We start from the raw sequence: 24,828 nt of genomic DNA, 5'->3' as shown, positions 1-24,828 counted from the left end.
ACTCCAGAATGTTCCACTTACATTTTGAGTGACAGAATTGCATTTACATTTTTCCTTCCACAAACTGTTTAATCTCAGAGTTTGTTGTATAATACCCTTTTAGAGAATCATGAAAACATCCACTTAGTGTGGTAGATTGAAACAGGAAGGGTGCTTATCCCTTGCCTCACACGGAGTCTCCTTTGGTTGAAAACGACTTAAACACTGAAGTGAGAACGTTTGCTGCTTTTCTTGATTTACAGATGTTTTCTCAGAACCATAGTTCCAAACAGTCCCAGCTAAGGGACTGGGTAAATTGATAAGATGCATCTGGTTTCAAGACACAGACTAAGTACAGGGCAGGCTCTCAGTGTCCCCAGAGAATGGGGTTGGGGTCAGAGCTAAGTCTCCGAACTGCTTGCTCTATATATGAGTGCCAAGTGAATCCCCAGCAGGGAGAGACCGGCGGGGAGTAGACTGCTGGGTTCTTCCTGCTGTTGAAAATTCACTGCGCACTGGAGGTGGAAGTTTTCCTTCTCTTCTGCCCTGAATGTTTTCCCAAACATGAAGGTAAGATAGTAACTTTATTACTTTTGTTGAAGGAAGTTAACTCAAAAGGAAGTAAGGCTTAACTTAAATAACTCAGAGAGAGAGAGAGAGAGAGAGAGAGAGACATGGGAAAATAAGAAAGAAAATTTATTTTTCTTTTCTTGCAGTTAATTTATTGGTTTAGAGGTCTGGGAATCAGAGACGGTAGACAACGTTTATGAAAGTCCAAAGAAAGCCATTAAGAAATACAATAATGCTATTGTTATTTCTTAGGAAAAAAATTCCCTCCAATGTATTTTGTTTGTTTGTTTGATTCAGAGTCATGCAATGAACGCCCGTGATCTGACATATCTAAGAGCTTAATAGAAAAGTGAATTTGGAGACTTGGAACTTTAGAATTTGGAATCTGGATGAGAGGATCAGGATTATGAGAGCAGAAGATACAGACAAATGGAATGACACTAAAGGTTTACCAAAAACACATAGTGGCCTAACGCAAAATGGCCAAATATTAAGGAAAAAAAAATGCAGGACCAAAGACAGAAATCACTGTCATAGACTAGATTTCTGGCATGCAAAAATAAGTTGAACCTGCTATTACAGTTTTATTATTGCAAAGTTTTGTATTTAAATTTTTAAAAATTTACATTATAACGCTGGAACAATAATTTCTCAGCCTTGTCAGCTGCTAGATTGCTTCTGCCTTCACTATGCCATCCATTTGCAATACTGAATCTATGCTCAACTTCCAGGGGGTTTGGAGGAGGAGTGAAAGGTGGGTCTTGAGTAACTTATAGGTGAAATTATGTTTAATTAAGTCATTGAAAGTTAAACACAAGTCACAAAGTTAATTTGTTTAGTGTTATGATGCTAGAACGTCAAGTAACCATACAAAGTTAGAATTATGATATAATCTAATCTCTATCACTGTCTTGTATTTTTACTTAAAAATTTAAAACATTTGTTAGCTCAAAAAAGAATAGGATGAATTTCCTAGAGTCATCTAGCTAGTATACTTTCTCCTAATATTTGTGTTAACCATGAAATTAACTATTGTATTAATTTCCTTATTGTATGATGAGACATCTTAATAACTGTTTTGTGCTTAAAAATGCGTCATTGATTATTATGATATTTTTCTGTTGGGGTAACATATTTACCTTTATCTTTCAGTTGGTTGATAAGATATCAACAAATAAAGAAATGATTTCTTTGTGAGTTGCATGCAGACTTCTCACTTATATTTGAAAGTAGAGATTCATGTTTTATAGTAAATCTGAATGGTATGCTTTTGTGATACATTTCAGAGAAGGTAAACTTAGGCTATGAAGATACCACTAGAAATCGTTTCCACGTATGACCTTTTAAGAGGGAGTATTCTTTTAGCTCACCCACCTCCCCCATTCATGTGAACTAAATTCAGAGAGGTGGTCCCCAAATTCCTTTTCTTCTCTTTGTATCCCTTGGATAGGAGATAATTGGGCCTGAAGTACTTCAGGACTCTGGAGCAAAAAGTGTTTCCCTCTGAGCTGGCTGTGGTCCAGACCTGCACTCGCTCTTCCCTGGACTGAGATGAACCTGGGGTTTGTAAACCTAAAGCATGGTTCACATGGGGCTGGGATGTGGTCAGGCACAGTGATGTCTCAGATGACAGCTTCTCTGCTTCCTCTCCACACCGAGCTGATCTGATGTTATCAGCTGTCCTCTGTCAGTTATAATGTGGTGGTGTTTGTGCCTTCAAAAAAAGGCACAGTATTATAATCTATCCTTTTCCAGATTATAATACTACCATCTTGGCAAAAATAAGTTAGAAAAGAAGATAATATCTATTATTTCTCCACTCAGAGATAACCACTACTAACATTTTAATCTGTTTCTTTTCAGACTTTTATATGAACATGTACAAAATATATTTTATGAAATTGCTATCTATCTAGATCTGAATCTTTTTACTCATTATATCATAAGCATGTTCTCCTGTCATTGTTCAATCTATAATGGCTACAAGGTACTCAATCATATTATTGTGTGCTTTTGCATTTCTTTATCATTGGAAGCATTGCAAATTGATGTTTATTTCTGATAAAGATGCACGTAAATAGATTTTAAAATCTACCTTCTTCATTTGTTTGGTGCCCTATGTTCTAAGTTTATTGATCAAGATATTAATTAGGGCATGCTGAGAAATTAGATTTGATTTTTCCATACTTTTTTCTTTTGGAATTTGGATATTTGGAAACCAGTGTATGCTACAGTGATTAGTATTTTATTTTTTACCCCAAATGGACTCATGATTCAACAGAAAAATGTAAAAGACCAGATGGGAAAATTTAGAAGCATAGAGACAATGGTTATAGCTGGAACACAGTAGAGGAAGGAGGCAGAGCTAATGTGCATTCAGTCATAAGAAAGAAGAGAAGAGAATTCTGGGAAATGTAGTTCCAGTGTAGCTACATTACACATTGCAAAGATACCATATCTTTTCAACTAAGCAGTTGTTTTATAGACTTAACTCTGATGCATGTCTATGTCTGTCATTAATTTATTAATTAGTTTTTTAAATTTAATTTAATTTAATTTAATTTTATTTATTGGCTGCATTGGGTCTTTGTTATTGCAGTTGGGCTTTCTCTAGTTGTGACGAGCGGGGGCTGCTCTTTATTGCGGTGTATGGGCTTCTCATTGCAGTGGCTTCTCTTGTTTTGGAGCTTGGGCTGTAGATGTGCGGGCTTCAGTAATGGCAGCATGGGGGCTCAGTAGTTGTGGCTCAAGGGCTCTAGAGCGCAGGCTCAGTATTTCTGGCGCACAGGCTTAGTTGCTCCGTGGTATGTGGGGTCTTCCTGGAGTAGGGCTCAAACCCGTGTCCCCTGCATTGGCAGGCAGATTCTTAACCACTGTGCCACAAGGGAAGCCCCCTGTTTATTAATTTGTAATTGTTCTATCTTGTCCATTTGATGAGACACTCTTTCCAAAGGGAAGGAATGATAACTGGTTTATTTTCAGGTACCCAGCTAGCAAATTTTCAAGAAATTCTTTTGGTTAAGAGATTCAGCTTGTATAACTCATGAACTTGTGATAAGTAGATCTTCATAGGTTATAATATACATACAAATAAGATAGTGGCAAAGTTATGTCTGATGAAAAGGAAGTATATCCCTTAAAACTTCGTTGACATTAAAAAAAAGATGTAATAGAATGTTAAAATGGATTTTTTCATGATGCCTGTTTTGGCTGAGAGTCAAAGGCCAAGAATAATAGGTGCTCGGTACCCTCACATTTTAAAATGAGATATTGTACATTCAGTGCAGTATTATTGCAATACAAAAAGAGTAACCCTAAATTTGTTTGGTGACCCTTTGGCCATCTCCATCCTCAAGAGTATGAAATATTGTGTCCCTTGTAGCATGAGGGTGTATAGGGAATGATCCCCTGCTTCTGTTTGAGAAGATCTAAAGGCACCGGCTGGTTCACTGCTCTGTGTTTAGCAAATAAGACAACACAGCATCGATTACATCCTGACATCCAGAGTTTGACAGGACAAGGATGTGTGCAGGTATCCCATGGACCAGATGTGGACTTTTAGAAAGGGACGAGACTTGGATTGTCAGGCACTCTTCCTGAGCAATGCCTGCAGGATGAAGCAACCCCGACAGACAGCATCAGGAAGCAGGCACTGGTGAGAGTCAAGAGAGATAAGCAAAGAGATGAATCATTTGTGCCAGAGAACATTGGTTGTAGATTCCCAAAGAGGGGATATCCAAAGAGAGACAAAAACACCGCTAGGGCCAATGAATTGGCACTCAGACATCCAACACACCCTGATCTACTGTCACCAAACTCCAGCTGCATCGGTCAAACAAGATCCTTTTGGCTCTGGCCCCTCTCACTCCTGCTGCTCTGACTTTGAAGAAGACAGGCATCTTGGGGAGGTGGGGAAGAGAAACAGGAGAATAAAGTGGAGGAATTTTGAAGTGGGTCCCACCCGTCCCGCAGGTCATGGGAGTAGGAAAGAAGTTTAAAATTGGATGATACATTGAAATTTGACTATTAGACTGTCCAGAAGGCCTAGGCATGATGGATAAAGCTATGAGATAGGCTTGCCCAAGGGCAGGAAAAACGAGTTGACATAGCACAAGTAAAGACATATTGTTGAAAAAGAAAAAACCCATTGTAGTTTACAATTAAAAAAAACACAACAAAACACCATCATTTAAAAGGTGTTGCTTTACATTATGTGCTTCACGTGTTTGCTGAAAAATCAGAAAAGTATCCATAGCCTCTCCCACCATTGTTCCCATTTCCAGGGTGCCCACGGCTGGTGGTACCTCTCTGCCCTTTTGGTTATTACGTTAATCAGAATACAGGCTAAAGGATTTGTACAGCTACAAAAGGCAGAAGTAGGCAACTAGGATTTTACAACTGAAAAGAAGATATCTAATAAGAAGGTGGGTGATCTAGGAAGGTGAGTAGAAAGATCTGGAAAATATGTTGGGAAGCCATTCCACAGCTACCCTGAGAGAAAAGAGGTTCGGGGAGGTCAAGAGAAGAGAAAGAACATTGGCCTGTTAAAATGTGGGGTGAGAGAGTTAAGAACTTTTATACTGGGTTATGAATTGAATGTGTTTGATATTCCTAGTCTCCAGCACAGATCTGAATTGTATTCCCTTACAACTTCAGTTGTCAAAGTAGCAAAATACATAAAAGTAAAAATAAGATAATAAAAGTCACCTGTAATTTCACAACCAGAAATAAACTATTATCCTTTGTTAGGTTTTTTTCTAGATTTGTTTTCAATACGCGTTTGATTTTTCAAACAAAATGCAATCACATTTTACATACAGTTTTGTAACCTGTCAGATGCTCAATATTTAGGCTGCTGCTATTACATAAAGATGATTATAAAAGGCCTCTGTGGTGTTTTAAAGACTGAAGGAACCACCCGCAGAACTAAAGATTATGATGAGCATTACGGCACCTGTGGCTAGGGATGTATATCCACTTTTGATTTTTCCATCTAGGAAGCTGTTTCCCCGTGAGCTTCTCAGCCCTTGGAACTGTTCTTCTTTCCTGGCTTTCTCTTCTCTGGTGTCCTCATGGGTACCAGAGTTAGCGAGGAGAGTGGAGTAAGGACTTAAAAGATGATGGGACCCTGAAGACTTGTTTGTGAACATTTAACTCTAGGGAGTCTTTTCAATTTATTTGTTCATGACATCGCCTAGCCCCTAGTTGTCTTTCCAGAAATGAATAGTGGGAGGTGGGCTCAGGAGAATTGTGTGAAGCTTTTATTTAAAATGAAAACTTAAAAGATGAGCAGAATCATCGAGGCTTCTCCATGGTTCTTTCCCTCTTTCTATTCCCAACTCACAAATCTTGACTTGTACAAATGCATTCACTTTTGACTCATTAAAACAATGCCAACTAAAATATTGCTTTATTGTTTTTCTTCCCTCCTAGGCAATAAGTTTATTCTTCTTGGTGGGATTTATAGGAGAGCTTCAAGTTTTTTCAAGGTGAGAATTTTTTGGATTGTGTGTGGAAATCATTAACAATTATTTCTTTTATTTTGAGGAAATTCTTAAGTATGGTCTGATTTTTACCTTGCAGCCTGAGCATGTTTATCCCTCCAACACTGTTTTTCTTTCCACATTTTTAGAAAAGACAATAATAGAGAAACTGTGTTTTATTCTTATTTTACTCCCTGTGAGGAAGAAACCTGAGAACTAAAAACACCTCAAGGTTTCCTGCTTCTCCCAGTACCATGGTTTTACCTCCCATTCAGGGAATGGCAACCGACTTACACATCTTAGAGCAGAATTTGATTTTTAAATGTAATCTTTGCAAAACAGTCTTTGGGATTTTAAAAGTTGAGAGTTTTTTTTTTTTTTTTTTTTTTTAAGAAAATAGGTTTATCGGCTCTTGAGACCTGGAAAAAAGCCAGCATCATTTACTCACACCTTGTTTTGCTTTTACTGTCAGTTTGATGGGACAGGACTAGGTTGGTTCACCTTATCGAACTGTTAGAACATGTGTCAGGAGTCGTGCCAGTGACTGGGGACCCAGAGGAGCTAGACAGTACTGAGAGTCGAGGGGGTGATTTAGATCTTGAAACAGTTGATTTCAGTACAGGAGTGATAGGGGCTCTGCAAGGGTGCTGGACAGGGTGCACAGAGGAGGTGAGGCCAAGCAAGCTTCCCTTCCTAAGCCTCAGTGTTTGGGGGGAAGGCCTCTGCCTGTCCCTGGGACACAAAATAGATACATAGCATTAAGTTCAGATTGTTTAACGGTCAAAAACACTAAGGCGTTTGGATCTCTAATGCCATATCAAGACTACAGGTTAGCCAGATTGGCCCCATAAAAGCACCTGAGGCATGAATGGGACTCCTTATCTGCAGGGTGACCTGGCAGTGCTATGCTTAACTAAGCAGGAATCACCCTGACCTGAGATGTCTCCCAGATTAGGAACGTACTCAAAGTCCAGGAATCAGAAGTCCTGGTTCCTCTACCCCTTGCAGAGTGTGGTTTTAGGTAAAGCCTCTCGGGACTAAGCAACGTGACCTCTTGGACACAGCCAGGGTTAAGCACTGTATGAGAAGCAACTCGCCATCTTCCACATGGATTTTATTTGAATGGAATTGTTTGAGCTCAACTTGCCCCTACTGTACTTGGGTGTGTGCTTGAGAAATGGCCTAAATAAACAGGGGGAGCATGTAAAATTTAATTCTCATCCATTCAGCCTTTGCCAGATGTTGGTTTTCTACTTCTCATGGGGTCATTTTAGAGCTTGTTGTCTTTCAGTTAAATTTCTGTATAGCTCTTCAATTCATCGTCCAAAATCCCGTCAAAAGCCACAGTGCTTCTGTTGACGCGCTAGAACAATGTGCGGCTGCTGTCAGCAAGAGCTGCAAAGCGATGCCCGCCGAGGGGGAGGCTCCGGGGTTTCAGCAAAGCAGAAGCGCGCGCACCACACGCTCGGGGCCGCCCGCGCGCGGGGCCCTCGCCACCCACGGTCCGGGCTGCTGCCGAGAGGCGCCCCGGTGGGTCCCAGGTCGGGTCGCATGCGGAACCGGCGCCCGCGCCCGGCCGTGCCCCACAGCCTCCCTCACACCCTGGCTTCGCTGAAACCCGGGGCGATCCCTCGGCCCGCCCCTAATACGGTTCATCATCCTGTTTGGTGTCACAACACCCTGCTACCTTGATTCACTCTTCGTCGTTGGCTAGGTTTTGGATTTATTACTTTCGAGGACGAACAATCAGTGGACCAGGCTGTCGACATGCATTTTCACGACATCGTGGGCAAAAAAAACCCCCAAAACCAAAAAACCATAGTACTTTCCTTCTATATCTTCTCACTTAGCCGCCCAACTCTGGACACTCTCGTATCTGTATTTCCACAACACGTTATACTATACACATTTCTGTTAGGAAATCTGTCTAATTGGCTAAATTGTATAGTGGATTGTTCATTATATTATTGTATTATGATTGTTTACACATCTGTGTTTTCATCCTCCCCTCTATCAATGGTCAGTATCCTATCTCTTTTATGTCTATAGCTCTAGTGTCTAAATAGTGCCTGATACAGTCTAGATATTTCATAAATGATAATAAATCTCTGAAAAAGTGAATCCTTCCCACATGTATTTTTATATATTTTGGGATCTTTTTGGTGCCTCTTAGGAAAAAAACTGTGAAGCAATTTTTGACTATTTTTGACTTTTCTTTATGTCTTCTGTCTTACCTTTCTGTCGGCTTTATGATGGACAATGTGACACTATGACAGTGCCTCCTCACCAGTTAATTGCCAGTGGGCTTCCTATGCCACTTGGTCAGAATGCAATGGTTGTACCAAGACTCAGGTAGGACCACGTGAAAACTCTGTATTTGCTATTCATATGTATAAATCACTTAGGTATGGACACAATGGTATTAACTTTTGAATGCTCTTTTATGTTTTTTGAAAATGTAATTAGTAATTTTGAAGGGAAAAGGTATGATTTATTTAATACTTAGTATTGTAATAAAAAATTTCTGCATTTTCATTTTTCTTGCAGGACTTCTAAATCTCACATTTGAGCGTAGAACTATATTTAGGAGAGAAGCTAAAAGCAACTCACTAACTCTTTTACTATCAAAGAAATGAGAATGGCATGAAATGAAGTTAGTAGATAATTCAAAATTTCATATTTACTGCATTCAACTTTTCATTTGAAACTAACATTAAAGAGTAGCAAAATAGCTGCTTCGTTTTACCTAACAAGTAGTGAATGACCGTGGAAAGTCAAACATTTTCCAATGTTTTAAAGTTTAATACAAAAGTAATATAAGTAAAATACCAGACTTAACTTGGAGATTATAGAGTACTTCTAAAAATGTCTGTTGTTTTCCTTATTATAAATTAATCATTGGAGAAAACATAGAAGAGTATAAATAAAGAAAATTACTTGTAATTCTACCACTTAGAAAAAACCATTATACCAGCATTTTAGTATTTATTCTTTTAATTTATTTAATTTCTTTCCCCATGTAAACACAGATCTGCTTTATTCTCTTTAAATAGCTACATGGCATTTTATTGTATGAAGGTACATTTAAAAATTTTTTTAAAATAAATTTCTTTCTTTATTTTTGGCTGCATTGGGTCTTTGTTGCTGTGTGCAGGCTTTCTCCAGTTGTGGCGAGCAGTGGCTTCTCTTGTTGCAGAGCATGGGCTCTAGGCTCGGGGGCTTTAGTAGTTGTGGCATACAGCCTCAGTAGTTGTGGTGCACGGGCTTAGCTGTTCCCCGACATGTGGGATCTTCCTGGAGCGGGGCTCGAACTCGTGTCCCCTGTGTTGGCAGGCAGTTTCTTAACCACTGAGCCACCAGGGAGGTCCCCATTTAAAAAATTTAATTAGACTTTTCAGGACTTCCCTGGTGGCACAGTAGTTTAGAATCTGCCTGCCAACGCAGGGGACATGGGTTCGAGCCCTGGTCCGGGAAGATCCCACATGTCGGGGAACAGCTAAGTCCTTGAGCCACAACTACTGAGTCCACATGCTGCAACTCCTGGAGCCTGTGAGCCTAGAGCCCATGCTCCGCAGCAAGAGAAGTCACCGCAATGAGAAGCCCAAGCACTGCAAGAAAGAGTAGCCCCCGATCTCTGCAACTAGAGAAAGCCCGTGTGCAGCAATGAAAACCCAACACAGGCAATAAAAGTAAATAAATAAATTTATTAAAAAAATTTAATTAGACATATTAACTGGCATTTGAATGTTTCCTCAATTTATTTTCTTTCTGTGTGCTTATGATTTTAAAAATAGGATTATTTGATCATGGTTTTGTATTCTACTATTTTAACTTAACATTATATTATCAGCATGAATTTTAACAGCTAAATTGTGTTCCATTATATGAATATACCAGTTTTATTTATCTACTTACCTGTTGTTTGAGATTTAGGTTATTTGTATATTTTGTTATTATGAATAAAACTTTAATGAACATTTTTGTACATAGATATATCTTTTTTTCTGGTAATCATCTTAGGATAAATTCCAAAAATATAATGTTTGTTTCAAATGTTCTGAACATTTGAATGGTTAAATATTTTTTTTATTGAGATGCAGTCAACATATAACATTATATTAGTTTCAGGTGTACAACATGATTTGATATTTGTAAAATAGTTAAAAGTGGTTCAGTTTAGATAAAAATGTGCATTTAAAAATCATTTTAAAATTATTAAAATAACCAAACCATATTATAGACGATACCTTCTATTTTAAAGCATCATCATTATCATCATTTTCGAGCATTTATTTAGTATCCACATGAGGGGTATTTACAAAACAATTTACCCAAGTGTAGAATTTGGGTTCTGGTAAGTGTAATAGATGACAACTCTGATTATAGACAAACAGATATGTGAATAATAAGACAAAAGTCAAACAAACACCAACCTCAGAAAACATTTTTGTAATTTAAAAACAAGTTAAGGAAGAACATTAGAGGTAGATAGAAAGCATTTTTCATAAGAGTAATTTTTCTGAGTGAAGGTCATCATGTTTAGATTATAAAAACAGAATTTTCATATAGAAGGAGACAAGTGAAAATGAAAAAGGGATCATAAGATCAGAATTTGACAGGTGAGAATGAGACGCTGAGAGTAGACAGCCATCAAGGTCACCCTAGTGTCTATGGAGAAGGAAAACATTACTTATACAACAAAACAATCTATGCTTTGGAACTTCAGAAAAGCACATGTTACTAAGCCACGTATAAGAGGTGTCTTCATCAATTAAATACAGAAACTAAAAACTTACTGAGAAACTGTATGGAGTTCCATTCCTGACTCATACTCCTCTGTGACTCCTGTGCTTAGATGCAGTGCAAAGTGCCAGAGCCAGTCCCAGGCTGATGCAAACCTGCTCAGCGTTCAAAGGACATATCTGTGACCCTTTGTCCCAATTTAGGATGAATGAATAGGTTCAACTTCAGTTGTATATCCAGTCTTCCCTGTTGGTCTTTGCTCAAGATTTAAATTCTCTGGAATCTCAGATTTTGTCCATGGGTAAGAGTTGAGTACAAGAAGAGGCTTAAAAGATGTACCTTTGATTGTCTTTGGTGAGGAAAAGGATTTTATAGATCTTTCTTTTGGTTTAAACATTAGATACGTCTTCATATTGAGTAAATAAATTTTAGGATGAATTAGTTTTCTCATTCAGCTTACAGATTTCCTCAATTTTTTTCTCCCTCCTCCTCCCCCACCCCATCCTAAAATATGCCTTTGACATCTTTCCCATTTCAGAGTTCAGTGATTTTGGTTGTCCAGTAAAGTATTGTTGTAGATGTACCTTCACCTGTGGACCACTTAGGCTTCTGTTTTGTAAATTTGAGTTGCATGTTAGCATATATGTCTCTCTGGATTGCTTTCCCTTGCCTTGCCTTCCTGAGGAAGGCTTAAGGTTCAGCTCAAATTAATTACCACCACTTTTCTAAAGGTTTCCCTAACTCCTTTTCATCTCAACTTCCCTTCCCAATACTCTTACTCTTTCTCCAGCAAAATTCACCTCACCTTTTCTAATTAGCTCTTGGTACATTCTATATTGTGATCGACTTGCTTATAGGTCTATCCAGCATACTTTCTTAAAAATTCACTATTTTTTTTTCACTCAACCCTAAGAGTAAATGCATAACTGGGAGTGCTCTACAAATAATAACCCAAGTGTCACTGGACTCAAAGACAAGTGGGTTTCTGAGTGCATTGGTTTTGGAGGTTTTACTTCTGTAGTACAAACCAGAACAATTTTACAAACATTACTTCTCTAATTGTATTAATTTATCTCAGATTTTATTTCTCAGATAAAGGAAACTGGAGATATTGTAAAGCTATTTGTTTCGTATGTAGACTCGCAGGCGGTCAATTGCTGTTTATGGGCAGTATGGCGGCCATCCCTGTGTTGGAAGTGCTTTTGAAACACAATCGTGTGAACCTACACGAGGATGTCCAACAGAAGAGGGATGTGGAGAACGTTTCAGGTGTTTTTCAGGTATTTGCTTCCCATAGGCTTTGCATGCAGACTGTAAATTCAAATGCTATTTGCTTAACGTGCTCAGGATATATTTGTGGAATTGTACTACATTTATATTAACCTATAAATTAATTTTCCCACAAATCAGTTGGATTTCTATTGGCATGTTAGTTGCACACTCAACTATAATTCTTTCAAATGCATAGGTGGCATCTGGTAACAAAGGTAGGGATAATCTTTGCCTCTTTGAAAAGAAATATGGCTATTGACAGACCCACACAGTTCTTGACATTGCATTTTTGGTGAAAAAGTAGAATGAGTCTGGAATGAAGACTGAAATTGGGCAAAAACAATAGTACTGCCCAATTATTTTTATTTTTACAGGAAAAGAAACTCTAATTAGCTAATCAAGGAGCAATACTGATCATCCCTATGCATGGGGGACTGAAACATAGTTTTGGATTGAATATTATTTGACCCATTGTCTGTGTTGCATTTGAGCAGACAGAGTAATTCAACAACGTTTAGCAAACTTTATTATTCTTGCTATGTTCCCAATATAGAAATGAGGGATGTGGATATAAAATGAAACATATAGCCTCTTCCCTCAAAATTCTTAAAGTTTTATGGGCAAAATAGTACACAAATAATTCCTGGGTTAGAAGTGTTTCTCAACAATACCTGTCAAACTCTTATTGTACTTTCAAAACCCAAATGAGATGATGCCTCCTCAAGGAAACCTTCTCTAAACGCCCAACTGAGAGAGCTATTTAACAAATCACTTTTCTGTGTTCTCTGTGTGCATGGTATCATCTGTAATCTGAAGTGCTTGTTGCCCTGCATGTCTCTTGGTAGACTGTGAACTTCTTGAAGATGTGGATTATATTTCTTTTATTTTTAAATCTGGAGTGTGTGGTACACAGTAGACGCTCGACAAATGTTTGTTGCATTGGATCAAGTGACAGCATAGTGGATGTGCTATCAGGACAGTTTTGTGTCGTGCATAGTATAAGGGCATAGAGAAAGGACATACATTGTAGCCTGTGGGCCAAGGGTAGTTTCTGAGAGGAGATATTTGATTTTTGAAGGAAAAGTAAGTGATAAGTAGAGAAACCCCTTTTAGGCTAAGAGAACTGTAGGTGCAAAGTCAGTGGAGATGGCAAAAAGATTGGCCTTTGATGTATGTAAGTGATCTAGTATGACTAGGGCATAGGCAGCTAGCAAGAGAATGGCTGGAGATGATGCTGGGGAAGGAGGCAGAGGCTTGATCATCTGGTACCCTCTAGTGCTTCCTCTCGTGCTTCTGGTACCCTGGGCTTATATATATCACAACAATTATATGCTGAATTGTAATGATCTAACTTCATACTCTTTCCTATTAGATTGTAAAGTATATGGAAAGCCTGGCAAATACCCTTTTTTATTCATACTTGTATCCAACACCCAAGCGTGTCCTCAACAGAGAAGGTGCTAAAGAGATGTTGAATTTTAATCTTTTAATCCAGTTCCCATGCTCTCAAAGCATATATATCTAAATCACCAAGAAAGGCAGGACTTTGGTATCTTGGTCAGTAATTACAGAAAAGAAATGGAAAGCTGAAGGTCAGGAGGTCAATCTGTCTTCCCAGTTGTTGGCTTTGTATGAGTTTGGAAGAATTCAGACAAAGTGCCTGACGGTGATGGGTGAGTGCCTGGAATTTGAATTCAGGTTCTATTTTCAATTTTGTGTCCAACCAAGATCAGAATCAGTTTTGCAAAATGAGGACCAAAATAATCAGCAGCCCTTCCCTGGGCACTGAGGATTTATCTCAAATTAACATTAGAGTATCAGTGCAGTGCAGTGTTGGGGGTCCGGGGTGAGATCTTTTGACCCCAGGTAGCATTTTTCTTTTTTCTTCTTTTATTTTTGCGTGGTGGCTTTTCTTGTGCTCAGGTCAGTGCATTAGCAGATCTTTGGTTTGCAATGGGGATTCTGACTGTGAAGAGGATGGTGCTGATGAAGACAGGTGTGAAGACTCAGAAAGCAGACCTTCCTGTGACCTCGATAAACCTCCTCCCAACATAGAACTTACTGGACACGGGTAAGATGCTGGGTGCCTTCCTGCACACATCAGTGGGTTGTAGTTTCCATTTTGTTGTGTTTCATTTTGTGGTTTGGTAAGTCTAATAATAAATCACCAAATAGTCAAGCTTTTTGCTTAGACTTCGTTGCCACATCCTGAAACATTTTAAAAATTCCTATCCATACACCTGTAAATATATGTGGTAATGCATAGAGGGACCAGTTGTCCCTGGACTGTCCTGGTTTTAGCACGGAAAGTCCTGCATCCAAGGAAACCCCTCAGACCTGGGAAAACCTGGCCAGTTAGTCACCCTATGGAGTCGGGGGAGGACTAATTCAATGATGTGGGGCTACTTAAGGGAAGGAAGAGACCACAGAATGGGAGCAGTGGAAGAAGAGAGAAAGTGGGTTGGAATACTCAGGCTGAAAAGTAATTGCCTAAACTAGCTGGGAACTTTCAAGTGAAGTTGGGGCAATCCTGTATGCCTTTTCAAAAAGAATTCTGAAGAACTTTTAAGGGTCAGATCCAAGTTAAAGTTTCAAGATTTTAAAATAATCTTGTTGAGAGTGATAGTTGGATGTGAGTTTTCTATACTATTATGAAACAACAGAAAAATGGTAAAAATTACTCTAAAGAGTATAGCAGTCAGCATGCTAAGAGGCCAGTTAGTTGAAATTTGTTATAGAGAGTTCTCTCTCCTCAAGAGGAATCTTAATTGTATTGGTTTTATCTATAGAGTCAATTCAAAACTAGCTGTTGCCATAGATACAAAAGGGCTGTGTGTTTCCTAAATATGTTCTTAGGCTAAAAGGATGTTGGGTTTCCCCAGCTATTAGCTTTAGCCTTTATAACAAGCAGGGGGAGTTGGCTGATGTATGGTGTGCTTTAGGAAGCTTTTCATTTGAGCTTTCGCAGAGATGCTTAACTGTAATGTATTTCAAGAATATCTGGAGTTCTCTAATGATGCCTGTTTCAGCAAGTGCTATTTCTGGTATTTAACAGCCTTTCTACTTTCTTTCTTTTTTTTTTTTTTAACAGTTATAATGCCCTCACGGGCCAGTTTAGGAACAGAGTCCTCAACACTAAAAGTTTTGGTGGTCAATGCAAAAAGGTGTTTAGCGGGGATGGGAAACCTTACAGACTGAGTGGAAATATCCTCTCCTATACATTCCAGGTACTTAATTATACTGATTTAATTTCTTTCTAATCTGTGAGTTGTTGCCAGAGATCATTACTTACATGATACTGATTTTTTCGGTACTTTGTTGAGAATTTACTTTTGGTGTCATATGTGGTCAAATCTCAGAAATGTCTTATGTGGGCTTAAGAAGAATACGTTTTCTTTTCTATTTTATTTTATTTTATTTTATTTTATTTTTTTGGCATGATGTGTAAATTTTAATTAATAATATCAGTTTTACAGGAGCATGAAAGAACATGTAGTACTCTAGGACAGGGGCTGAAAAACTAAGGCCTGTAGGCCAAATCCGACCCACAGCCTGTTTTTGTAGATAAAGTTTTATTTTTTATTTTTTTAAGCTCTTTATTGGAATATAATTGCTTTATACTCTTGTATCAGTTTTTGAGGTATACCAAAGTGAATCAGCTGTAATTATACATATATCTCCATATCCCCTCCCTTCCTTGACTCCCTCCCACCCTCCCTGTCTTGGCCCTCTAAGGCATCACCCATCATCGAGTTGATCTCCCTTTGTTATACAACAACTTCCACCTAGCTATCTATTTTGCAGTTGGTAGTGTATATACGTCTATGCTACTCTCTCACCTTGTCCTAGCTTCCCCTTTGCCCACCCCCAACCCCGTGTCCTCCAGTCCATTCTCTGCATCTGCATCTTTATTCTTGCCCTGTCACTGGGTTCATCAGTACCATTTTTTTTAGATTCCATATATATGAGTTAGTATATGGTATTTGTTTTTCTCTTTCCGGCTTACTTCGCTCTGTATGACAGTCTCTAGGTCTATCTACCTCATTACATATAGCTCAATTGCATTCCTTTTTATGGCTGAGTAATGTTCCCATTTTCTTGTTTTAAAAAAAATGTTTTATTTATTTAAAACATTTTTTAAAATTTTTATACAATTTTTAAAGGTTACTTTCCATTTACAGTTACTGCAAAATGTTGGCTATATTCCCCATGCTGTGTAATACATCCTTGAGCCTACTTTACCTCCAATAGTTTGTACCTCCTGCTCCCCCATCCAGATTGCATCCTCCCATCCCCAATGGTAACCACCAACTTGTTCTCTATATCTGTGAGTCTATTTCTTTTATGTGATATTCACTAAGTTTGTTAAGAATACATATTTTTTAACTCTGAGGTACAGGGCAATGATACTTTTAATTTGTGTCATTCAAGCTGAAATATGTTTTTTGTCTCATTTTCAACTTGATGCTCCATGTGAGAGCAGCACCTGATGGTCTGTTCCTGCGTGGGTGTTAAAACCCAAGGCTCAGGTCATGACTGGTTGTGTAATCTCCTAACCACTGCTGTGGTGTCACCTCACTTAATATTGCTTTTATTTTAAAAGTATGAAATATCTCATATGTACAAGAGAGTGTGAATAACATATACTTGCAGTTTGGAGAAAACTATCAAAATGAACAGGACTCATATATGCCCACCACCCACCTTAAGAAATAGAACATTACCAGTGACGTAAAGGCTCCCATCTCCTCCTCTCTGTCACATCTTCTTCACCTGTACAGCCCATGCAACCACTATCTTATATTTTATGTTAATCATTTCCTTGTTTTTCTGTATATGTGTATCCTGTAAGTATTTCTCCCTAAATAAAAATCTGTGATTTAGTTTTGCTTGTTCTTTGCCACTTGTATAAATAAACCGTATAGTATATCGTCTTCTATGAGTCGTTCTTTCACTCAAAATTAGAGTTTTGAAAATTTATTCACACTGATGTAGATGGCATTTTTATTGCTGTTCCCAATTTTTCTGTTGAAAATGCCTTGAACATTCTTGTGGATGAGTTCCATGCAAATTAGCTAGCGTTTCTCTAGGGCAGACTCCTGGAACTCGAATTGCTGCCTTGTAGGTTATGTGTAGATTACACTTTACTAGGTAAAGTTTCCAAAACGGATATATGGTCAGTCTATACCCCACCAGCAGTGTGGAGGAGTGGCCTGTGCTCCACATCCTTGCCGGCATCTGTATTGCCAAACTTTTAAACTTTGTTTATGGTCTCACGGTTTCCTCTGCAGGCTTCTGCTTCTTTGCAGGCTGTTTCTGTCATACACGCTTAATACCTAAACTCATCCTGCTACTTGATTTCAATGCAAAATTTACTCATACAAAACAGCAATGGCTTTAGAGGACATTCCTGAGGATTTAGAGGATATATAGAGGAGAGACATCTGCTGCAGTGGTGTGGACAATTCAACAAGAACAGTTGACATCCTGCATCTTAAAGTATCTGTCCTTCTGCAACCTCCACAAAAAGAAGTTTCTGGTCTCATCCTGTTTTAGCCTCTTTCTTGCTCTTCTCTTCCAAGATTTCCTCTTTCACTCCTTTCCTTTCTCTTCGCAGAACTCAAAAATTTCCAATTCAGACTTCCTTACCTATTACCGCCAAATTTGTAAACCAAAACTATTACCATGTTCAGATGGAAGGGCCTTTAGTTTACCAAAATTAACCATCTTCAGAAAGCAGTTCTGATTATAAGCAGCAAACGCACCATCCTCCAACTTATTATACAATGGAATAAGTTACATTTAAGAGTTATTGAATGATGAAAGTGGAACGCAGAACTAACCTGACAAGTAATCATAGCTACCAATTTTTGAATATCTGCTGTGGCACCTGCACTATTTTAGGCAGTTTGTTTAATTTTAATCCTCATGACATCTGCAGAAAATAAGTAACATTATTTTGTAGATGTAGAAATGGAGGTTCAGAAGACTTCAGCTGACTTGCTCCAAGTCACCAAATTAATAAGCAATAGAACTTGGATCCAGTCTGTCAGACTTCACAGCCCTTCATTTTTCTAGTATAGTTTCCTCTCCCAATGTATTGCTTTTTCTTTTTTCTTTCTTTGTTTAAAAAATTAATTAATTATTTATTGGCTGTGTTGGGTCTTCGTTGCTGCACGTGGGCTTTCTCTAGTTGTGGAGAGCGGAGGCCACTCTTGGTTGTGGTGCACGGGCTTCTCAGTGTGGTGGCTTCTCTTGTTGCGGAGTTCAAGCTCTAGGTGCGAGGGCTTCAGTAGTCACAGCATGGGGGCTCAGTAGTTGTGGCACACAGGTTTAGTTGCTCTGCGGCATGAGGGATCTTCCCGGACCAGGGCTTGAACCCGTGTCCTCTGCACTGGCAGGTGGATTCTTAACCACTGTGCCACCAGGGAAGTCCCTTTTTCTTTTTTTAAAAATATTTATTTATTTATTTGGCTGTGTCAGGTCTTAGTTGCAGCAGGTGGGATCTTAGTTGTAGCATGCATGTGGGATCTAGTTCTCTGACCAGGGATTGAAACCACGTCCCCTGCATTGGGAGCGCAGAGTCTTAACCACTGGACCACTGGGGAGGTCCCTTAAATGCTTTTTCAACTCTAAATTCTACATGGTGAAAAACACGTATTGTAATTTACTCTTTGGCCAGAAGGGAGAATGTGAGATAGGCATATGCAGAGAATTTTTTCTCCTCGTATTCCTAGGAGGCTGTGTTGATAATTCTTTCATAAACATAGGGGGGGAGAATTGCATATATGTATATATATATATGCATATATGTGTGTAAGTGTGTGTATGTGTGTGTAGTCAAATTTAGAAAGTTACAGAGCAGAGGAAGTAATAAGGGAGAGAATTTCTGACATGCTTGGAAGGGAGACATGCTGGAAGCCTGCAGCTTCTGAAGAAGAAAAATAATTTAATAACAGCACAATCCTGACATTCATTTTTCACAGCATGGCTTGGTTTTTGGATTGACATCTGAAATGCCTTTCCAGTCACTGAATTTGAAGGTGTCTGTCAGAGGTAGAGGGAAATGATAGCCTGTTATTGAGTGAAGAATAGAGATGTTCTGAGGATCCAGCTGGAGGGAAGTGAGGTGGAAGCAATAGACAGTGAGTCAGTCACTGAAGCATGAAACCCAGGTGCGAATGTGTAGGCGGTCAATGTCCTCCTTGGTTCAAACAGACCAATCCACTGCGGATTCAGCCCTCTGCACGTGGAACATGGCTTTTGGCTTTCTGGGAACACAAATATTAGTAAATAAACATAAAACAGAATCAGTCAGTCTCTCTTCTAATCTTGCTTTGGAAATCAGCATGATTGTTTATCCAGGACAAACCCAGTTTCTTATTGAGTAAACCACTTTGATGCCATGCACATTCTCTGTTTGCTCATATTTTTCATATCACAAGGAAGCCTTTGACACATAAGCACATTCCTGCTCCATGGTGACTTTGGGAAGATGCCACCCTGCTTAGTTCAGCCTGGGAGATGCTGAAAGACTATCCTGTTTATTCTCAGCATGTAATGAATTGCAGATGGGAGGGAGTAAAGATTAGGGTGGAGAAAATGACTTCCTGGATCCTCCTGTTTTGGTCTTGAACATACTTCATTATATTAAAATTTTTCTTAATTGAAGTACAGTTGATTTATAATGTGTTAGTTTCTGGTATACAGCAAAGTGACTCATATATATATATGAGTATCTTTATATATAGTGTGTATATATATACATATTAAGACCTTGTTGTTTATTTTATATATAGTAGTTTGTATCTGCTAATCCCAAGCTCCTAATTTATCCCTCCCCCTCCTTCCCCTTTGGTAACCGTAAATTTGTTTTCTATGTCTGTGAGTCTGTCTCTGTTTTGTAAACAAGTTCATTTGTATCATTTTTTTAGATTCTACATATAAGTGATACATATTTGTCTTTCTCTGATTTAGTTCACTTAGTATACTTCATTATATTTTTAAAAGAGATCCTGTGTGTATATCAAATGAATAACAAAAACATATTCTAAAGGCAATTTTAACTAATGCTTAGTTATCTGATCCTCTACTTTCTCATTGGTATGATCTAGATATCTGAGATTTCTAAATCCACTTTGTTAACCAAAAATAATTTGAATGATGATAAAAATAGCTCACATATATTAAGAGCCCTTTATAAGCTATGTTTCAAGTGCTTTAGATGGATCTTTTTTTTTCTTTATAACCCAAGTCGGTAGGTACTGTCATTTACTATTTTCACAGATGAGGAAACTGAGACAAAGAATGCCAAATAGTTTACCCCAGAAGTGTGACTTCAGATCCCTTGCAGTACACTGTACTTTGGTGGGGTTAGAATATGTATGTTTTGATGGGAATGAGCCAGTAGAGAAAGAAAAGTTGAATCTGTAAGACAGGGAATAATCCATCAATTTAATTAGTCCTTTGAAGAGGTGGGAGGGAATGCAATACAGAAAAAGAACAGAGAAATTAGCCTTAGACAGGAGGAGGGGCACTTGTGCAGGAAAGGAAGAGAAGACATTTGTAAGTTTGTAGGTTTGTTAGCCAGAGGTATAAGAGGTCTCTGATAGTGGGAGTGTTTGTAAAGAAAGAGGTTAAAGTTATCTTCTGAGAGTGAAGGAAAGGATTGTAAGATTGGGTGAACAAGATGGGTGCAGAACTTTTGACGTAGATACTGTAGGGAATGGGATGAAAAATTGGCTAGAGATTTAGGATTACTGGAATGTATTGAAGGTTCCACCGAGGTTGGAAATCATGAATGGACTTATAGTAACACCCATCGATAGTTGCGTGATTTTTCTGTAGTGGCGCTAAGCTGCCTGGCTACCAGTGTTGAGCCAGGGTTGGGTTTTTGTCTGGCAAATGTGGTGGCAGACCATACCTAGGCAAGGTTCATCAGCAAGAGTTAGGTTCATTGGCAAGAGAATGATTGAAGTCGTGAACCATGAAGCTTAACTACAGCGGGAAGGAAGTGAAAAAATGAAGGTGCTGATAGGGAAAGAGAAGGGAAAGTAAGTTGAAGGGCTTGTCTCTATGAGGCTGAATAACAGATGTGGCAATAGTAGAATGAGAATCAAAGGAGTGAGAGGTGTCAGAGTGTAGGATGTTTGAACTTGTGATTTCTGAGGAAGACTCAGCCTGGGGGAATTCAGGATCTTAGCTGGAAGGAAGAGAATATTAATTAAAGAAAATTTAAGACCACACTACCTTGAGAAAGGATGTGTAGAGTACATGGGAGTGAGGAGATGCTGAATTAAAGTTCCTGAGAGGCTTATTTGCATAAATCATGAATCAAGTATTTGAACTGTGCATCTGAAGATGAGAAAAAAATAGGTTTTTTTTTTTTTTTTTTTGCATTGAAAGGAAGGTAGATAACTTTTCTTTCTTGAGAGAGAAAAAACTAAATTCTGTGTCTATCCAAAGCCAAACAGGACTGAAACACTATCTAGTGACTCTAGAAACCTCTAAAAATTCTTAATAATGTCTCTTTGTAGTCAATAATAATAGTAATGTTTTCTTTGTAGTCAAGAATAATCATATATTATCCATTTTGGCTTGAGCTGAATTTTTGCAGTTGACTTTTAAACAAACCAATTTTGTAATATAATGAAAATAATACTCAAATAAAAGGTATGATTAAATCCATTTTTTCTTCTGGCATGTTTTTAGCATGCATTTTTAACATGGATAGTAATAAAAGTATTGTAATATTTTCTGGCATTTTATTGAATTTCTTTCTAGTCTTTTTTTGACTGAGCATATACTTGCATATGTGTAGTTAATAGGATTTATAAATATCACATTTATACTTGCTTTTTCATTTAACATGAATAGTTTGTTGCCACAGGCATCATTTATGTTGGCTGGATAATATTTTATTTTCTTTTTAGCTTTGTTTTCAAAATGTATCATATTCATCATTTAAATTGAAATACTTTGAAATACTTTGATTTCAAACACAGATGTGTATGAACATATAATAAAAACACAAATACTTGTGAAAGGAGAGTTACTGATTTGAATATTTATATAGAGCAGACAGAGTCATATTGAATGTTTTGTTTTGTTCTCATGGTGACTGACATTTTTAGCATGTTAGTTGTCTATTATTTAAAAAAAAAACAACCTACAGATTTTTTTGTGAAGATTCGGATATGTCTATTTTCTTGAAAAATCAAGTATCTGTCAATGTTAGACCCTGTAGTAACATATAGGACTGTTGGATGGATTTGAGTGTTGGGTACTTTTTAGACCCTTTTAGACAGGGTGTGTGCTCACTTCTTCATTACCCCACTGTCCACTGGAGGCTTCCAACATTTATATTACTTGCCATCCCTCTGTGGGCATCTCATTTTTTTTTTTTATAAATTTATTTATTTATTTCGTTGGCTGTGTTGGGTCTTCGTTGCTGCACGGGGGTTTTCTCTAGTTGCGGTGAGCGTTGTGCACGGGCTCCTCCTGGTGGCCTCTTTGTTGCAGAGCATGGGCTCTAGGTGTGTGGGCTTCAGTAATTGTGGCACATGGGCTCAATTGTTGTGGCTCACGGGCTCTAGAGCACAGGCTCAATAGTTGTGGTGCACAGGCTTAGTTGCTCCGTGGCATGTGGGATCTTCCTGGAGCAGGGATGGAACCCATGTCCTCTGCATTGGCAGATGGATTCTTAACCAGTGCACCACCTAGGAAGTCCTGGGCATCTCATTTTGACACTTGATCTAGGACAAAATAAAGGATAGAGAAATGATAGTCTTCTCCATGAATGCTGGAGCTGTCACTTCTCAGCCACGTGTGACTATCCTGTTGTCTGTTTTAAAATTCTTTTAAAATTCTTTTTGGATGGCTTTTTCTTCTACCATCTAGCATAGGGAAAACAATTCCAATCTCAGCATTTGTTCAAGTCAAACAGAATTAGAAATTGAAATCCACTGTTGGATCACAAAGAACATTTCAAAAACAAAGCCCAAAAGATCTAACTGCTTCATATCTCCTATTTGTATTTTTGCTCCCCTCTGTTAGATGAAAAGTCAAGAGCCAGTGGCTTTGTAGATGTCTGTTAGTATAGCTTTGTTAATTTGCTCACTTCTAGGCTAAATGTTGACATTAACGGAAAATGGAAGATGTTTGTACACAAACGTATTTTGTGAATCACATGGGATTGCTGTTATTAATACCATGTCTCCTGCTTGACAAAGAGTAATTATAATAATGGACTAATTATTATAACAGTGTATTAAGTAATTGTTATAATGGACTCTGTTCCTACACTCATACAAGCCTGGTCTTAGTGAGAATCACAGTTTTTTTATGTCAATGAAGAGCTTTGTGTTTTGGAGAAGATCGTATGAAGAAAGTATCTATGTTAAAATATCCGTGATGAAAGATTCTTGATTATATCTAAGGCCTTAATTTGGTCATAGGAAAAATTTTCATTTTCTTTATAGGTGAAAATAAACAATGATTTTAATTATGAATTTTACAATAGTACCTGGTCTTATGTAAAACATACATCGACGGAACATTCATCATCCAGTAAAGGACGCTTCCTCTTTTTGAGTTCTTCATCTTCTTCGCACCATTCTTCTTCAGATAGCTATGAAATCCATAAGGAAAAGGTTAGTATGAAATATTTGTTAACTTTTCCGTATTTTAGTGGTTTAAGTATTCCTAAAATTAACAAAAGTGTATTTACCAAATGAATCAGCTTTCATTTTTTAATGAAGGCATAATAGCTTCTTCAAAGAGATGATCCAATACATTTCTATAAAAGGTATGGTTTTTGTCTTGTTAATTCTCTTTTTGTGTGTTGATTCTCTTTGATAATAAATTTATTTACACTTTTATTTTCTCATTGAAATATTTGTTCTTATTTAAAAATCTAAAACAAAAACTTATTACTTTCAAAACTTCTAATTAAAACTAGCCTAAATTTCTAATTCATGATTACTGATGCTACTATTTTAAGTATTACATACAGTTTCAAAATTTCAATGAAATGTGCTTCTGAAACACTAATACTAGAGTTTTTTAAAGAAGATGCATGAAAATAAAAGATGTTAAAATACTTTACTACCTAGATGCCAACATTTTCATCAAAGGAGGTTATAAGACAATTTTAGATACTCTGTTGTTTTGAGATATTAGAACTTTCACCATGGGCAGCCTGGACAGTTGAGATGAATTGTACTCATTGATACACACTTACTGCTGAAGAATTTTTCAGGCTGATCCTCATTCACAATATGCATAATTCATCTCATTCTTAAAGTCAGTAACTTGATTAATAAATCACATGAGCAAGGTATAAAGGAATATAGATTGTTTTATGACTAAGAAGTTGATTGTGGACATATGAGCTGTAAAAGCATTTATTGTATCCATATTATATTCTCACGTCAGTGAGGATTTGGTGTAAGGTAGCTCTGTCTTGGACATCACAAAAATACGCTTAGGAAGGGTTTAAAAGACCTCATTATAAAGTAGGTTACCCTGTAAATACCCCAGTGTGGTAGATAAATTATATAGTCATCCTACCTATAAGTCGTTGTTAAGATGTGGACTCTAGGGACATTATATCCCTATTTGTGAGATTATTTAGCAGTTAATGATGTTGATTCTCTTTTTCTAGTTGAGGAGGGTGTAACAATTTGGACTTGGGGTTTTAAAAGTCATGTATAAAACAAGTTACCATGTCATCATTCAGCTGTCATTCCTGTTTGGGATTCCAAAAATTCCTTAGATTGCT

General features: G+C 37.8%; 1 protein-coding gene across 2 annotated transcripts in view; it reads left to right on the top strand.

Moving 5' to 3' along the window:
- Nucleotides 1–419: 419 nt before the first annotated feature.
- The window catches only part of C7 (complement C7), a 59,366-nt gene continuing 34,957 nt past the window's right edge, over nucleotides 420–24,828 (top strand). For both annotated transcript variants that reach the window (XM_057709355.1, XM_057709354.1), the window contains exons 1-7: nucleotides 420–549; nucleotides 5,983–6,038; nucleotides 8,309–8,384; nucleotides 11,914–12,055; nucleotides 13,971–14,118; nucleotides 15,139–15,274; nucleotides 23,528–23,698. In XM_057709355.1, the coding sequence (XP_057565338.1) occupies nucleotides 544–549; nucleotides 5,983–6,038; nucleotides 8,309–8,384; nucleotides 11,914–12,055; nucleotides 13,971–14,118; nucleotides 15,139–15,274; nucleotides 23,528–23,698 (735 nt within the window). In that variant the 5' untranslated portion in view covers nucleotides 420–543. The remainder of the gene's footprint in view (nucleotides 550–5,982; nucleotides 6,039–8,308; nucleotides 8,385–11,913; nucleotides 12,056–13,970; nucleotides 14,119–15,138; nucleotides 15,275–23,527; nucleotides 23,699–24,828) is intronic.

This window comes from Hippopotamus amphibius, chromosome 15 (assembly GCF_030028045.1).
Source record: "Hippopotamus amphibius kiboko isolate mHipAmp2 chromosome 15, mHipAmp2.hap2, whole genome shotgun sequence".
NCBI classification, from domain to species: Eukaryota; Metazoa; Chordata; class Mammalia; order Artiodactyla; family Hippopotamidae; genus Hippopotamus; species Hippopotamus amphibius.
This window is presented reverse-complemented; position numbering and strand designations above follow the sequence as displayed.